This window comes from Lycorma delicatula, chromosome 4 (assembly GCF_047948215.1).
Source record: "Lycorma delicatula isolate Av1 chromosome 4, ASM4794821v1, whole genome shotgun sequence".
Taxonomy (NCBI): Eukaryota; Metazoa; Arthropoda; class Insecta; order Hemiptera; family Fulgoridae; genus Lycorma; species Lycorma delicatula.
The window spans coordinates 32,112,260-32,130,669 of NC_134458.1; the positions used below are offsets into that span (position 1 = coordinate 32,112,260).

General features: G+C 37.9%; 1 protein-coding gene across 3 annotated transcripts in view; it reads left to right on the forward strand.

Annotated features, from left to right (window-relative positions):
* LOC142323237 (nucleoredoxin-like) overlaps positions 1 to 18,410 on the forward strand; it is a 126,493-nt gene that overhangs the window by 20,506 nt on the left and 87,577 nt on the right. For all 3 annotated transcript variants that reach the window (XR_012756057.1, XM_075362606.1, XM_075362607.1), the window contains exon 2: positions 2,304 to 2,547. Coding sequence is in view for 2 of the 3 variants with exons in the window: in XM_075362606.1 (XP_075218721.1) it covers positions 2,304 to 2,547 (244 nt within the window). In the remaining variant the exon portion in view is untranslated. The remainder of the gene's footprint in view (positions 1 to 2,303; positions 2,548 to 18,410) is intronic.

Genomic DNA, 18,410 nt, shown 5'->3' on the forward strand with positions numbered 1-18,410 from the left:
TTACACTCTCAAAGTCCTGCATCATGAAGTTCTTTACATATTTTGTTATTTTTAAGGAATTTTTCGATTCTGTTTTAAAAGATTCTTTTCTTATCGGTACGTTAATTATTAAAAACAAAAAAACAACTTTTAAGGCGCTCCCAGACTCGAATCCGTATCAGTTTGATTACAAAATACAGGGATACGGGCAGCTTTCTGAACCTATTTTTACGTTCGCAAAAAGGAACATGATATAACTACAAGTAAATGCTCTTAAAATTTTTTTAAATATCAGGACGGAGTAAGGGAAATATTATTAAGAACGATATTTAAAAACCACTCTTTTTCTTACCGGTCAACATAGAAGATCTTTTCATTCGACACCTTCGGTGTTTTGGTGGTGCTCTTGCAATATACTTTATATATTTATATCTATTTATATAATATTGTATTTAAAACATTCTATATAATAAAAAAAACTCTCCGGTAAAGAAAGAGTTTTCACTGGATTGTAAACTCGCGTTCCAAAACTTTGCGGTATATCGGTAATATAATTTTACTGCTGTTGGCCTAACCGCTGTTAATTTTATCTATTTGCGAGGGTAGTTTCAATACGTATTAATTTATAGCGATAACTTATTAGTTATGTTTGGCCTATTCTAAATTATACGTGGATTAAATTTTAGAAAAGTTTTCATCGTTCGTTGTTTATAAAAGACTAACTAACGTAAATGTTAATCTCAGTATAGCGTAATATAATTTTATTTTAATATTTCTGAAATTTGCAAAATCATAATTCCCCCCTACCGATCAGAGAGCATACTGCACAAGCAGGAATGTATTCTTTTTAATTATAACAAATATAACTTCAATTAGAAAATTTTAATCGTAATGAAAATTTTACAAAACATATTTTAAGTATAAACGATATTTTTTGCATGTCTTTTATTCGCGTCACCTTGCCGTTTTTTTTTTTTGGTGCAATAATATCTTCCAGATGTTAATATTCATTATATGCCCCTACGAATTCGCCTTTTTATTTTTTTCTCTTCGTCATAAATTTACTTGAGATTCTTTTAGCGAAAAAAATATTCTCGCGAGAGAATTTAATTAAAATATTTCATTGATATATCGCACTACATAATTAAGCATTAGTAAGTTGTATGTTAGAACAGTACAAACATTGTTAGTAAAATAATAATGAGGGCTTAATAGAGTGTGAAAGGTCTCAGTAACTCCCTCTGAACGCGCATAAAGTTACGATTTTGGCAAGGTTCCGATTTTCTAGCAGAAGATTCAAGTACCGATCACCCCTTTAGCAGTTTTCTTTTCTTTTACGACCCTTCTGATCATGCGAAAGAGCTAACACAATAATAATCAATACTATTGTTTCACTGAATTTTCATTAAAGAGCTTAATTTTCTTTAATAAAAAACTGTCAGTGTTTTTAACGCCAGAAAAATAGTTAATTCTGCTAAAAATTAACATGGTTTGTTTTTATTATTATTATTATTATTATTATTATTATTATTATTATTATTATTATTATTATTATTACTTGACCTGAGGTGTGATGATTACGCATAAAAAATTGGCATCAGTTCTTTTACCTATTATAATCTGAGACAAGAAATAACTTAACCGATAATTTAGATACTATTCTGAATTTTTAATTCATCTTATTTAGCGAATTTTTGGTGCGGATCAGAGTTTATTCCGACAATGCCTTATGGATATTTCAAATACTTTGAATTTAAGAAGATTTTTTTTATGACAGTAAATAGTCCTGTAAATCCAGGATACAGTAAAAAATAAAGCGTATCGACACGGCAAAGCGTGTCCTCAGATATCTCTTGAAAAGTATTTGATCGATTTTAATTAAACGAAAGCAAATTACTGGATTATTAGGCCTAACATTTCCTATCTCCTTAAATCTATCCTTAGGTAGCTAGTAGAAATTCGTGAACGTTTTGTTGGTGTTTGTCATACTTTTGTAAGTAGAGTGCTAAACACAGAATTTCTGTCCGTGTGAACTCGCTCTCTTTTTTAACAGTGACAATTTATTTTAGAAATCATTTTTTTAAATTCACCTTTTTTAAGTTATATAATATCGTGCACACAGTTAGTTTCCTATTCGATAGCGTGTATAATATCTAATTTAATTACGGAAAACCTCATCTCTTAACATTTTTTATTAATTAAAGAAAAATTTAAATGAAGGTTTAATTTTTACAAAAAATTAAACTAAAAAAGTTTACTTTACAAAAAAAGTAAACTATTTGAAATATTGTTTTTATTTAATATTTTTTTAAATATTTTTCCAGATAAGGTTACTGTGTCGATATGAAGCTAGGGATGGAAGCTTGATACTTCTTAATGGAGAATCCGGTAACGAATTGACAAGGTGTGCGAGAGATCGGATTTTTGACGACCCAGAAGGCGTTCGGTTTCCTTGGTCTTCTCCTGCACCACCTACCGCGGAAGATATCAAGAAATTACTTACCCGTGCCACTAAAAGAGGTCTCCTTAAAGGAGGTTCTGCCAACAGCGATTACAGTCACCTTACAGGTAATCAAATTTATTTTCTTAAAATAATTTTCCTTTGCTAGATGTTTATAGTTATTATTATTATTTTTTGGAATACATTTTCACGGTTCTGGCTTTTGAAAAATCAGAGAGTAGATTCTTAATTAAAGAACTAAAGGGAACTTATAAAGTCGAGTGAATTCAAAATTAGATAAATAAACTTTCTTTAATATAAATAGCAAACCCCGATATAATAAATGCGTACAAGCTTTTTTTTAACCGTAAAGGACATCTAATTTCAGAAAATTTGTCGTAAGGATTTTTTACTTACAAGGAAATATTTTCTATATTTTTGTTCATTTTTTTGTAGCTATTTATTTATGAGTATTTGTAATATAATAAGTTATTAACTGTTTGTCGAGCAATTAATTATTTGACGGCCTAGAAATCTCTCGATTTTCTTTTAGTATAAACGTGAGCACCAGAATGAGATTAGCTTTACTTATTGAAAATCAGAAAGTGTTTGTGCGAAAGGTTGTAAAAATACATTTCTAATAAAAAAATAAGCTCCAACATCAATTACAATGCATAATACGTTGTTTATCTACAGAAAAGATTAATCTAATTTAATTAATTTGATGTCATGCAGTTAATCCGTTTAATTCACTAGGCGAAGATTCAAGTACCGATCTCCGTTTTAGCGGTTTTTTTAAAACCCTTCCATTCACACGGAAAAGCTGAAACGATAAAAATCAATACTATTGTTTTCACTGAATTTTCATTGAAAAAGCAGCTTAATTTCTTCAAAAATGTCAGTAAATTTTAATATTTATTTATACTCTGAGGTATTGAATATATTATACATTATTCAATGAATTATTTTTAAAATTTTAGGAGAATTACACACAGGTTTTTTTAATAATTATATATTTTTAATGAATAATATTTTTTATTAATTATTTTAATTAGGTTTATTTGTAACTAAAGGTGTATTGATAGAGATAATCTATTATTTACAACATCTATTTCAATTAAGCTGTTATTTTTTTTTTCTGAATTTTTATGGGCATCGACTGCTAAGGTCATTAGCCCTCGTAATAATCTTTAAAAGAAACTACTATCACCATCTGGATCGTCGTATGTAAGGGTGTAAAGGGCCCTTACATTTTATTTAAAAGCACAAAACTACACAAAACATTTAAGACATAAAGACAAGGACAATCACAAACACTTATGGGGTGTAAAGGGCCCCAATATTAAAATTTGAGATAGTTTCCCAAAAGACCATTAAATTAAAATTAAAATTAAAACTTATCCTACCATATCTTTCTTTCTTTCTTCTACGAGTCTCATTTATAGTTTGTTTAAGCACCCTCGGGGCGACCAGAACCGCCGTTGAGGAGTATATCAGTCGCGCCAGGGTGCCGTGGCAGTTGAATCCTTCTTATAAACAGGCTTCTTATAAACAGTTTCTTATGTACAGGCATGCACAGCGTACACCCACAGCCTCGCGCCCTCAATCCACCCTTGAGGGTCCCCCATGCCATCATCGGACACACCCCGACTCACTGCTCTTGAATGCAGGTGAGCCAAAATGGCCTAGGCAAGAGGGCTACCTCCCGTCACTATACGTGCCACGTTTCGAGACTCCCTTATGTATATATGCATACATTTAAAATTAAAATTAAACTTATCAATACCATTTTTTCTTTATATATATATATATATAAGCTACCGCTTAGAGTTTCTTTTGTCACAGCTTTAAACTTTCATTTTTATAGACTTTTAAGAAGTCCACTGGCGTGTAAAAATGCAACTATATTTTCTTCATTTCCATTATCCAGATCAGCAGTAATATTATTTCTAAAACGGAACCTCTTTCTGAGGTCCTCATATATGGTACACTCTTCTATAAGATGCTTGATTGTCAGTGTATTATTACAAACACCGCACATTGGTCTCACTTCGCCGGTTAACAAATATAAATTTGTTAATCGCGTATGACCGATTCTAAGTCTGGTCACCGCTACTTGTTCACGGCGAGTCAACTTATAGTCGCTTTTCCATTTATAAGGAGAAGATTTTACTGTGTTTAATTTTGTATTTAATCTCCTCCATTCAGCATTCCACTTGTTTTTTACTATGTTTGTTAGACGGTTTTTAACATCTGCCACTCTTACAGGAATTGCATCCAAAACATCGCAGACTGTTGCCTTTCTGGCAGCTTCGTCTGCGATTTCATTACCTGTAATACCAGCATGCCCCGGAGTCCATACAAATACGCATCGCTGTCCTCGTTGTTTTGGTACGTATAAAATGGACAGGATGTTTGCAATTGGACATCCTTAATGTTCTTGTTCCGAATTGTGACGAGTGCACTTAATGAATCGGAACATATTAGCACTCTCTCTTCGCAATAGTGTTCAGTGTAGCGAAGAGCTTGCTGAATTGCAGTGAGTTCTGCCGTGTAGACACTGGCCACATCTGGCAGTCTCCAAAAGTGGGCTTCTTCATTTACATATATCGAGCATCCAACACCATATTCGGTTTTAGAACCGTCAGTATAAATTCTAATATGTTCTTCGTAACTACTGACGGTTGCCAAAAATTCCTGCTGGATGATCACTGCTGGTTTCTTTTTTATTTCTCCTTGATAGAGATCCAAACTTGTATTAACCGCTGGCAAGAGCCATGGCGGTATTTCTGTAGTAGAAATTGCCAATGTATCTGGAATGGCAATTTCATATTTATTTCTTAATTCGTGGTACCTAATTCCGGCTGGTCTGGAATAGGTAGCACGACGTTCGTATAATGCAGCCATGGGATGATTCGTAAACAACTTATTATTTATATGAGCAGGGAAAGCCCATATATTTGCTGCATATCTTAACAAGAGGATCTCTCTTCTATAATGTAGTGGCATTATTCCGGCTTCAGACATCAGACTAGCCGCCGGACTTGTGCGGAAAGCACCTGTTGCGTATCTTATTCCGCTATTATGAACTACGTCTAACTTTCTTAAGTGCGACTTTCTAGCGGATGAATATACGATACATCCGTAGTCTAGTTTAGATTGAACCAATGCTTTATACAATCTCAATAATGTCTCTTTTTCTGAGCCCCAATTTAAGTTCGATAAACATTTTATAATGTTTAGGGCTCTTTTGCATCTATCACTCAAGTCTTGTATATGTAATCCCCATGTAAGGGATTTATCCAATACTAGTCCTAAATACCTTACGCTGTCTTTATATTGTATTGGATTATCATCAATTGTCAACGCAGGACTTTGATGAGGAATTCTCTTCCTACAAAAGTGTACACAGCACGTTTTTTCTGGTGAGAATTGGAATCCATTATTCCTTGCAACTTCATTTAGAGTATTGATCGCTCGTTGCAATTTGTACCTCACCATAGCAGTCTTGTTGCTGGCATATACGATTGCCAGATCATCAACATAGACGCTTTTGCTGATTTCTACTGGAATGGCTAATATCAATTTATTAATGGCAATGGTAAACAAGGTACCGCTCAACGGCGAACCTTGCGGTATGCCATTTTCCAAGATTCTTTCACATGAATATTCATTGTTGACGCGTACTTGGAAGGTACGGTCATTCATGTAGTTGCTGAGCAGTATAGGCAGATTGCCACGAATGCCCCATTCATGTATCTGGAGCATTATACCATGACGCAAGGTCATATCAAAAGCCTTCTGAAGATCAAAGAAGACTCCGACACAATGTTTCCTTGTAATAAAGCTGTTATATATAATGTCCTCTAAGCCGATCATTTGATCAGTGGTAGAATGGTATTGTCGAAAACCTGCTTGATACGGTGATATCAGGTTTTCTTTTTCCAAAACCCAGACGAGTCGATTATTAATCATTTTTTCCAATATTTTCCCCATAGCACACGTTAAAGAAATAGGACGGTAGCTATTGGGGTCTTAAATTTTTATTTTTCTTTGGTACTGGAACAATATGAGCTTTTTTCCACTGCTGCGGGTACGTTCCATCCCGCCATATTTTATTATAAAGTTCTAATAATCTACACTTTGCGGTGGTATTGAGCTGCCTGATCATATTATAGTGGATTTCATCCGGACCAGCAGCTGTGTTACCTGCTTTTTCCAACGCTTTCGCGAATTCTTCCATTTTAAATGGTACATTATATGAGTAATTATACTCAGTTCTAAAATTTAGTAGACCTTCGAGTTCTTCTTTTTTGGTTCGAAAACCTTCCTCGTAGTTGGCCGTTTTGCTGGCCTTTTCGAAGTGATTGGATAAGAGCCCTGCAATTTCATATGGAGTATCTTTTATTTCATCTTCATCTTGAAGGCTAGTTATGGGAGCAAAATCATTACGCCCACAAATCGCCTTCACTTTCCTCCAAACATCTGATGCAGTAGTAGTTTTGTCGATGGATGACACGTATTGCTGCCAGGATCGTTTTTTCGAATCTATCATAAGCCGTTTTGCATACGCCCTGTATTTCTTAAAGGCAACAAGATTTTCTATACTAGGACGCTTCTTAAAGGCGTTATACGCCCTTTTTTTTCTTTTTATAGCTTCACTTATTTCATCGTTCCACCATGGAACGGGTTTCTTTGTAAGTTTCCCAGATGTTTTGGGAATATATCTCGATGCCGACTCAATTATTGCATTTGTTATGGCGTCGACATCGTCTCCGATAACTCCAGCTGTTTCCGGGAGTATCGTTCTAGCTGTGAAGCTCGTCCAGTCTGCCTTTTCAAATAACCATCTTTTAGGGATGGGATATATTGTTCTTGTAACATCAGTTACAATTTGCACCGGGAAATGATCGCTTCCATGCAGATCGTCTATAACATGGAAGCTGTACCTCGGTGCTATCGATCCGCTTATAAGTGCAAGATCTATACAGGACGTCGATCCATCTCTGGCATTGAAAAAGGTTCCTGATCCGTCGTTTAAAATAATAAGTTCTGAATTCATCAGGAACCCTTCCAGTTCTCTTCCACGGGGATCTACTCGATCTGATCCCCAAAGAGAATTATGAGCATTAAAGTCACCCACCAGTAAAACAGGTGGGGGAAGCTCGGAAATTAGTCTTGCTATGTCATCCTTATTCCAATCAAAATACGGCAAGTATATGCTGCAGACAGTGACCTGGAGCGGACGCTTCATTCTAACGGCGACCGCTTGCAGGTTTGTGTTTAGAACAACCGTTTCGGTGGTAGCTCTAGTCGATGTTAATATAGCTACTCCACCTCTAACTCTTATATTTGGCGGTTGATCTCGCCGATATATATTGAATCCTTTTAATTAAAAATTTTCATTTCGGCGGAAATGTGTTTCTTGCAGACATATACAGATCGGGTCTACATCATGTACCAAGCGTTGGAGCTCATGGATGTTTGAAAAACATCCATTGATGTTCCACTGTACTATCGACTCACTAATTTTTAATTAAATTATTGTCTGCGTTTTCCTTTCGGCCATCCTTTTTTTCGCTTCTTCTCCATGTTGCGAACAGCAGCATGTTCGCGGAGAAGGTCGTCGCCTGTAAGGCTTCCGGTCTCCGTGTCGGAGACCACCGAAGCCGCCGACGACGACCGACATGGATCGGCGCCGGTTTCAGGCGCCGATTGAGAGGCGGCAACCTGGCCACTCCCCGACACGGGGATAGCACCGGTCACCGCCTGTGGGAGGGGGGACACTCGCCCCCCCCTGTGTGATTTTTTGTGGCCTCTGGGGTTTAGAGGCCAACTCAGTTGCTGGAGGCTTTGGAGCCTCCATAACAGTCTCTGTAGGAGTCACCTTTTTCTTTTCATCAAGAATCTCACTGAGACGGACTTGACATTCTGCTTTGGCGTCCGTTTTCTTGAGAGTAAGAGCAACTTTTTGTGTTTTATCTTCAGGAGGCTGTACTAATATCTTTGGCTTTATTGGCTCTTTACTATTGAAATGTTTCATTTTATTGTCTATAATTCTTTCAATCATATTAGCCAAGGTCGGAGCAAGTTTACTTATGAGTTGATCCTCATCGACAGCAACTGGAGCAGTGACAGGAGCGGCAGCCGCAGCCTGAGCGTAAGTTGTTGTTGCTCTAGGCTTACGGGCGTTAACTATCTTCTTTGCATCGAAGTAGCTGACCTTTTGCAGGGTTTTTACTTCCTGCACAGCTACTTCATCTTTGTAGACAGGACAATTCCTTGATCTACAAGAATGCGCTCCTTTGCAATTAATACATGTAGGAGGCTCTTTACACGGCTCTCCCTCATGCACCTCTTCACCGCACACGCATATTTGCGGTCTTTCGCATCTAAGAGCGGTGTGGCCAAAGCGTTGGCACTTGAAGCACCTCATTGGCTGTGGGACAAATGCCCGCACATCCAAACGGTGAATCCCCGCTCTTATCTTTTCTGGCAAAGTAGGCAGGTTGAAAGTGAGGACATGAGAAGCTGAGGGTAAGACCTCACCGTTCCTTCTCATGTTCAATCGACGGGACTCTATTACTCCTTGTGCTGCCAGTTCCTCTACAATCTCTTGCTCCGAACAATTTAAAAGATCCCGACAGACCACAACACCCCTTGAGGTGTTGAGCGTGCCGTGGGGATCAACACGTACAGCTAATTCTCCAATTTTCTTCAGTCCTAGAATCTTCTGAGACTGTATATCATTAACAGTCTCTACATGAAGTCCCGTGAAAGTTTTTCTTATTTCTTTAACAGGGCCTCCAGCACATTTGTTTATTTCTCGAGCGATAAGGAAAGGACTCACCTTCGAGAAATTACCTTCTTCCTTCGTAATAACCAAATACTTAGGTTTTGGGATGCTGCTCTTGAAAAAAGCTTTCTGCAAGCTTTTCCTAGCCTCAATCTCAATCCTCTTAATCTCCGTACTCTTTCGGCGTTTCGCTTCAGGCGAAACAGCCGGTTCTAAACGAGGGTGTTTGCGTGAACCCTCTGCCACGTTTAATTGTTCAGTTTCCATGAACAAATAATCCCTTCTGTGGTAAGGCTAGCCGCCGGGGTACACCCCCACTCCAGGGCTACCAACCCTGGAGGTCCGTTCCGGTACTCCGGTGGAACCGGCATATGTCCTGGCAGAGAGCAGATGCGCAGTCTCTGTACTGACTCCAGGCCCCTACACACCGAAGCTTTCAGGGCTCCCATGCTCCGAACATGGGCACCTTAACTACATGCTTGCCATCGCGGGGGGCATGTGGACGACGAAAGGTCTCCGTTACACCTGCAAATAACTTTGACCGTGGCCGCCACATCGCCAGCTCTAAAGGCGGTATTAATCCATTTCCGTAATCGTTAAGAATGTCGTATCTGCAGGTGGCCGTAAGGTCCAGTCCTGTAATTCGGCCTATAGATGTAAATCGACCGAAAAAAGCATATCCGAGAAACAACACTCGGAACCCCGTTAGCCAGCTATATGTAATGTACTTGAGTACAGCTGTTGCCGCCCTGGACGTGGAACGTAGATGTTGTGTTCCGGACGTGGGGAATATCTACCTCAGGGCATTAAGCTTAACATCAAGTACTTAGGAGTTATCCTCCAGAAAAACGGTAGATACACCGAGCACATAGTCAATGTATGCAACAAGGCAGAAAGGATGATAAAAAGTCTAAACATCATTATGTCATCGCAGAATGCCCCTCGGGCCTCAAAGCGCCGTTTACTGCCGACCACCGTCGTGTCTTCGCTTATGTATGCCGTTCCGGCCTGGTGGCGCTCTATCGCCATCAGGCGCAACAAAGAGAGACTGGCGAGGACGCACAGGTGTGTGCTCCTAGGTGTTGTGTCCGCATACAGGACAGTGTCCTATGCCGCCCTGTGTGTGTTATCGGGTACACCTCCTATTGACCTAATCGCAAAAAAGAGGGTGGAGAGGGCACAAGGCAAGCCAGAACAAGAGGTCAGGGATGCCGTTTATAATATCTGGCAGGAAAGATGGTCGCAGGAAGCTGTGGGTCGATGGACGAGAACCCTCATCCCCAACATCAAGCCACGGTTGTCGAGAAGATTTGGTGAGGTTGATCATCACCTATCGCAGTTTTTTACAGGACATGGTTCCTTCAATAACTACCTGCACAAAATAGGCAAGAGAGAAGAACCAATTTGCAACTACTGCAACGAGATAGATGATGCTGAGCACACCTTTTTTGAGTGCAATAGGTGGGACACACTTAGACATAGTAAGGCACTCACAGGTATAACTCCAGAGACAACAATAGACTACATGCTAAGAAGCGAGTCAAACTGGAATAATTTTGCTAGTTTTGTTAGACAGGTTGTTCTACAGAAATACTCCGATGAGAGAAGACAAGGTGTTGGCTAGAATAGGACTGGGTGGACAGCCTTGCTGGTGAGGTCCAGCATGCTGCGGTGTGTTGGCACTGATGAGCCACCTAGGACTCCACGAGTAACAGTCAGGCAAGAGCACACTGAATACTGAAGGGACCCGGTACCGCGTCGCGGCGAACTGGGTCTGGCGTAGTGTATTAGTATTGCCCTTTTGGGTCCCCAAGGGGCCAATATTGATAAAGAACTCTCAAAAAGAGCTATCCGGTAGGCCGACCTGCCTTGCCGGTATATAGCCGGTAGGTGGGGAGGCCTATTTGAGTTTAAAGACACTCCCCTGGTCGGCGTAATACCAACAAGTCGGTCCGGCCCAGGGGAGCTGAGAGAAAAAAAAAAAAGGGCATTAAGCTGTTATTATTCAAATTGATTATCTAATTTAAAATGCTTTAATTTAAATTTGTTTTTTATTTATAATAATTATATAAGTTATTCGTTTAATTAATTTGTTTATTTTATACGATTATTTTTACAAAAAACTATTCGTATGCAATTGTTATTTAAATTAAATCTAAAAAATGTAAATATGTATAGAACTAATATAGATTAAATATATAATAAACAAATAAATATATAATATATTTAATATATATTAAATATATTTATAGATTTAATTTATAGAAGTTTAGATTAATTATTCGATTAATTATCGATTAAGCTCGAATTATCCCCCTTCAGTTACCCAGAGTGTAATAGAAATTGAATCGAATTGCTTTCGTTTGCAGCGACAATGACAGTCGCAGTAGAAAAAGTTATAAGACCGTGACGATTATATCACTGTTTTCGTTTGAGGACTGAACGATTCGACTCGAACGCTGCATTTAAATACACCTCAAAAGTTATTGCTACAGGAAACGAGGTTATTAAATCAAGAAATGAAAACAAATGTTTTTTACAAATCAATTGTTTGTTCTTTCTAAGCCTAAATACCTATTTTTATTATTTCAATTACAGTTATAGTCTACAAACAGATAAGCATTAAGTTTTAAATATAAAAGCAATTTCAACTCGTCTTCACCGTCTTCGGGAAATGGTTGGTAAACCTTGATGTCCGAATCTTGTTGCAGGTAACCAGGAAGATCTTTGTACACCTTTGCGAAAACGACCCGCCCATAATGGTTGATGATGAACCATTTGGGAAGGTAGCGTAAGACCTCTCATCCGGGATTGTTAAAGCAGCACTCGTTCGTTTTTTCATAGTGCCCCCCACCGCTTCCAGCGTATTACAGAATTTGATGTGCTGACTCCACCATGTGCAGCATATTGCTTTGTGCATAGCACAGTCGTAATGATCTCCAAAAGGACAGATTTTGTTCGTTTTACAGGTAAACATGTTGATCGTAGGACAATTTTACCCGTCGAGATCTTTCACTTTTTTACGTTTATCATTCAAGATACGGTTAAACAAAGTCTTTTTGTCTTTACCTTTTACATATTTTGTTCAATTATGCTCTCCTTAAGGATGAAACGACAACCTTGAATATGAAATGAATCCCGAATTCCAATTATGGTTTATTTCTTTTTGGAGGTTCTGTATAGTAGCTCTGGTAGCCGGGGACAATATATTGTGGTAGTCGAAAAGTGGTTTAAATAAATAATGATCAAATTGGTACCCATCCAGAGAAACGATGGTCTTTGATATAGACATCGGTATCAGATATTTTAAAACAATTAAAGTCGGTTATGAAGGATGTCATGTTGAGTCGCACAAACAACAAACTGTACTGGTTAAGAAACGCTCCTTACTGTTCCTGTTAAAGGTGTGTATCGCATTATGCAATCGCTTATCATCAAACAATATGCAGTAGTGTTGGCGGGGATAGAATTGGTGGTTTCGATTTCGATTTTAATATCTACCGCACCAGTTTTCAGAATATCGTTTTGTTTTTAACAGTCTATGAAAATCAATGGTATAGAATTGTAGCTATTCGAATCAATGATAATACCCTCAGTTCTCCTGTTGTAATACGACCGATAAAAGTTTTTGAACATCTCGTACAACACAATTTGATCTCCTTGAATATTTTCATATGGATAATAGATTGAATTCAAATACAAGCGAATGTTATAAATAGAAATGGAATCGAACTTTGACTCACTTTTAGTGGCATCTTTCTTTCTTCCGGTTTGGAATCCGATAATTACATAACGTGGTTTTTCCGCTTGTGTTGTTGTTTTCACAGTCCATATGGTATCCTTTCCAGTAGGATGGGTATTTGTACAAGTACCATTTTCTGAAGGCAATTGACACAGGTTCATCTCTGTCAACAAGTCTAAGCAGTGACAACCGTCTTTCATCGGATACATTAATTTCTTGTGATTTTCAAAGCGAACGTTTTTCCTGCTGGAACGACCACCGCGTTATTATCGGTTGAGGCCCGAAGCAGAATTAGTTCTTGTTTCACGTTCAACAGTATTCTGTGGTAGTCTTCAAAGAATCCCACAGTATTCTTAGCGGAAGATAAACACAAAACATTCAAATATCATTTGCAATATAACCACCACCAGACGTACTGATCTCGTCTACACCCGTACTCGACCAACCCGCTGAGTGGATTTCGTTTTTTTCCGAACTCCTAAGGGATAAAGCATTTTTTATTGTAGACGTTACACCCGGGTTTCTCACCCTGTCAACTTCTTGGCCCGCTATCTCGGACCGATTTAATCAAACAGAAAAGCGCCGAAGTTATTGCACAGCTTTAAACTTCTATCACTCGTTCCCTTACAATCAGCATACGTTCCGTGAATTTATAGATAACTGCCGCATGGCAACATGTATACCTGTTGCTGTTGAACGGGAATTCTTATCTCATCGCTGTTGTTAAACATTGAACCGCGTAAGGGTAGTTAGTGTGATATTCTGTACCCGTCATGGTTTCGTCGAACACCACATTTATTGAATCTACATTTATTATTTGTCCGTTCATTGTTGACTGTCTGGCGAAGGGTCTGCGAGGGTAAATTTATATTTACCATCATCGATAAAAATCAATCTCATCGTTTCGTTATCTCAAATGCAACCTTACTGTCACCTCTTCGTCACCAAAATTTATCGGGGTGGAATCTTGAATACACATGCGTACCGTTATATTTCGTATGGACTTGGTATTGATCGGCAAGTAAATGGCGCTGTTAGGAACCTCTATTATCTTATATCCTCGTCCCACTTTTGGTAAAAATTCGTGAATTATGTGACCTTCCTCCCCACCTAACAATTAACCGTGGACGATATTGCAGGTTATGCGGATCGCGTTTACAGTTGAAATACTAACCGGTCGATTGGATGTGTGCCACATGTTCAGAGTCACGACCACCTCATCAAACCCTAAAAGGGTGCGGATTGAGTAGGGTTTTGTAAAATCCACTTTTTCTGAACATAAAAGCCCTAAGAGGACACCAGCCTTTCATTGGGTTTGGTTCTACTGCGAGTACGAAATCCACATCTTCTTCTAACGCCACAGCTATACTTCTATTGACATTAAGCTGTACACACCTCATTTTTTATTCAATTCGCATTCCCGGCCGCCAGACCAATGTCCGACCTTTCCATATAGGACCCATCTGGCCTTTCTTTACGGTCGGCCCGTCTGTGACCCGCTGCCCAGCTGTTATAGCAATTGTTCCTGTGACCAACCCCTCCACAAACAGCTGCCACATGGCCCTTCTCCCAACACCGGTAACATGACACATCCGGTTTCCGTATTTCTACTCGGCAGGAGTACCATCCTACTATGACGCGTCCCGCTGCCGAGAGCCGTCCTGCTGCCTTGTTTGCTTTATAATTGTCCCATTTTAACAATTTCCAATTGACGGTTCTAATGATGTGATCTTCATATCACAGTCCGTGTTTAACGCCTCTTTAACCACGGTCTTTAACCTCTGATTGTGTCTACGTCCAAATCTTTAACATGAACGATTGACAACTTGGATGCCGGAATCTTCTCTTCCATAATCACTCCAGAGGCATCGGTTAATTTTCCTGTTAGGTCATCAGGGGCTTGCCATCCCCTTTCATTCTTACCTCCACTTCCTCACCTCTAGCTTTTCTATCCGATAAAATGTCCAAGCCAACTCACTATCAACCGGACTTTTTAACCTGCCTTAACAGGTTAAAAATAATGCCACCTCATTAAGTAACCTCCCGGGGTCGAGCAATGCTTAATTGTGGATCGGCCCCGGGAGGGGAGGATCGGTTAGATATGAGGTTTAGTTGGTAGGGCGCATGCACACATATGCACTCTTAATAACATATTGCGGAACCTATTAGCGAGCCCGTCACTTCGCCTATAAATGGGGTTCCTCCGACTCATCGAAAACAAAAAAAAAGTTAGTATAAGATATTTTCAGGTTAGTTAATAGCTTGGTAAGCCAGCTGTCAGTCTACGTGCACAGCAATACGCCGCCCGCTATACTCGTAGCTGAATTCATACTGAAAAAAATTTCATCACATTGAATTACTGACGTTACAACTTGACTCACTGACATGTATATACATGTCTGGCTTGACATGAAATGACATCATTCGCCTGTTATGTATCAGTTGTAGGTGTACAGCATGCATCACGATATAAATCAAATGTGAAGAAGCAAACATACAGACGTACTAACTTATTTGTATTGTTTGTTCTACGAATGATGGAGCAAATAAATTTAAGGGGTTGTAACTTAAGAACGCTACGTGATGGGATTTCGGAATACAGCACATTCAGATACAGTAATTCAGATTCAGCACATAAAATACTATATAGAATACCCACTCCCTTTTCAGTTCCAAATTTTATGTTGACCAGTGTAATTTTTACTTATAAATTAATAACTAATAGATTTCGGTTGTATCGTTTAAACGGTTGTTCCTTAAAATTTCTCCCGGGATAAACTGTTAGAATAGGGAACGGCTCTTTTATATTATGTTCGTACCTCTTAGTTTACATCAAAAATATAAAATGCAAACTATTATTAAATCGACTGTAATAGAAGTAACGTTTCCTTTAAAAAATTCCAATTTAATTTCGATTCAGTGAAACAAAAGAAATCGCTCAGATTTCGTTCGGTAAACTTGACATTTAACCCCATGTTCTTTAGGCCATTTATACTTATTAAATTGTTTTTATCGCATTCAGCATAAGACGTATCCTGTTGAAAACAAACCGCTTTGATATAATAGACCGCGTGGAACGTTACAAATCATTATCTGGTATCGATAAGTAATAAATTTAAGATATCTCTAATAATAAAACGATTGTAAAGATTCAAAAATACGACTGCCAAAAAATAAATAAAATGAACTAAAAACACGACAATAGATCGAACTAAAAAGAAAAAAGAAAACAAGGTATAGAAATAAAGGACTAAACATCGTTATACAGTATTTAATTGAATAAAATAATGGGTGACCGATCAAATTTCAGGCAGTTTTAATTTGTTTACATATTCTTTTCACATTGTAGAAATAGCAGTCACTTAAAGTTGTCTAATAATCAAGTTCCCACCAGTTCTTGCATGGATATGAAAATTTTGTCCTTCAACGAAAATATTTAAATGCAGTCGGGGGACTCTTTAGTATAGAGTAATTACTATTCAGAGCTCTTTAATATAGGACAATTTCTATTCAGAGCCTCCCCGACTGCATTTAAATATTTTCGTTGAAGGACAAACGTTTCTTATTGATGTAGGACCTGGTGAAAAATTAATCAGATTGCATTAAATGCCTGCTATTTCTACAAGATGAAAAATATATTTAAATAAATTAAAACTGTCTGAAGGTTGATCGGTCACCCATTATTTTATTTAAATAAATACTGTGTAACGATATTTAGTCCTTTATGTCCATAGCTTTTTTCTTTTTTTAATTCGATTTATTGTCGTTTTTTACTTCAATTTATTTATTTTTTTTTTGGCAGTCGTGTTTTTTTTTTATTTGTATAATTGTTTATTTATTATTTATAATAAATACATTTATAATAAATAGTATAATTTATTATTTAATACTTTTTAGTGATCATGGAATAAAATTGACGATTCCAAAAGTTATTGATATAACATATTTAACGTACTGAGCCAAATGAGGAAATTGTAAGCATTTCAATTTATTTATTTAATTGTGTGATACCGATCTAAACTTACAGGTTTTCAAGCGATTGAGTTTATCATACAGCAATTTTCTGGAATCCACACAAGCAATGGCTGAACTCTGCTATTTTCTCACGCGAGTCAGTGCTACGTAGGCCTGGCCCTTGGCAAAGATATCAGTGCTCAGATGTATGATAGCTTATTTAGGGTAGTCCCTTGTAAATTATGTAGGGTAGCCCCTACATATGGACCGTCACAGCCCAGCATAATATTAGGGGCACCGTAGGCCGTTCTAATTTGCCTTGTGTCCCTGCTGCATCAAATTCAACACAATAGTAGGCTCGATCCTCAACCCGATGCCAACAGCATTGACTCTAACCGTACCGTCATCAAACTACAAAAACCGTTTGCGGGAGCTCGCCGGGCTCAAGCTGGTTTCGGCGTAGCGCAAGCCACTCGATTTTTCTGAGGATAACAATCAATTTTTCTTCTGGTTTGGTTCCATCGTGATTTTGTATTACACTAGCAAATACTCCGTTTGAATTTTTAAAATCGGAAGATCGGTTGCGAGGATATAACAACATTTCCGAATAAGCGTGATCTGCTAGATCGAGAGTGTACCTGACGCATACAAAGGTAGCCTTCAACCTGCTAAAAAATACCGCATTTGAATTCTAAAAATCGGATGATTGTTTGCAGTGATATTATAAGAGCACCCCATTGTACCTCCTAAAACAGCTCCCAAGGGACACCCCGTTCGTTACCAGTTGATAATGATGATTGGTCTAGCCTCGTACGAGGTGCTCGCATCACCTAACCACTGCAGCCTCACACGCAGTCCCCTTGGGAAGCCCATTATTTTTAAACAGAAATTTGTATGAAATAAAAACTTTTTAAATTTGTTTAATACTATTTTATTTTATTTAACGTAAATTTAATTCTACTATTTTTGTAATATTATTCATTCGATTAATTCTAATCATTCAGTTCAAACCCAGCTAACACAGTGATAGAGGCTCGCAGTTCATAGTTCATTAATCAATTTTTTTAGCACAACCGGCAAATCTCCATTACTACACACATATATATATATATATATATATATATATATATATATATAAACATATTTATATAGCTTACGACCTTCCTGGTAACGTAAGGATTCCAACGTGGAGTCATACATCTAAATCGGTTCGGCTGTTGAGCTGCTACGGTGGAACAAATATACTTACATACATACACCCTAAATACATTACACTCCTTTTTGGGCAGTCTTGTAAAAACACAAGTATAATTTTTGTTCGAGCTGACATTTATTCGACCGGTTCGATGCTCTACATCATTCCTTTCTATTCCATGCTAATCTTTTAACTTCAATACAATCGATTCATCCTACTTCCTCGGTTATCCGTTTTAAAAATTCCAATTTCCCTCTTCCTGTACGTTTTTTTCTCCTCTTTACACATCCCTCTATGACTGAAA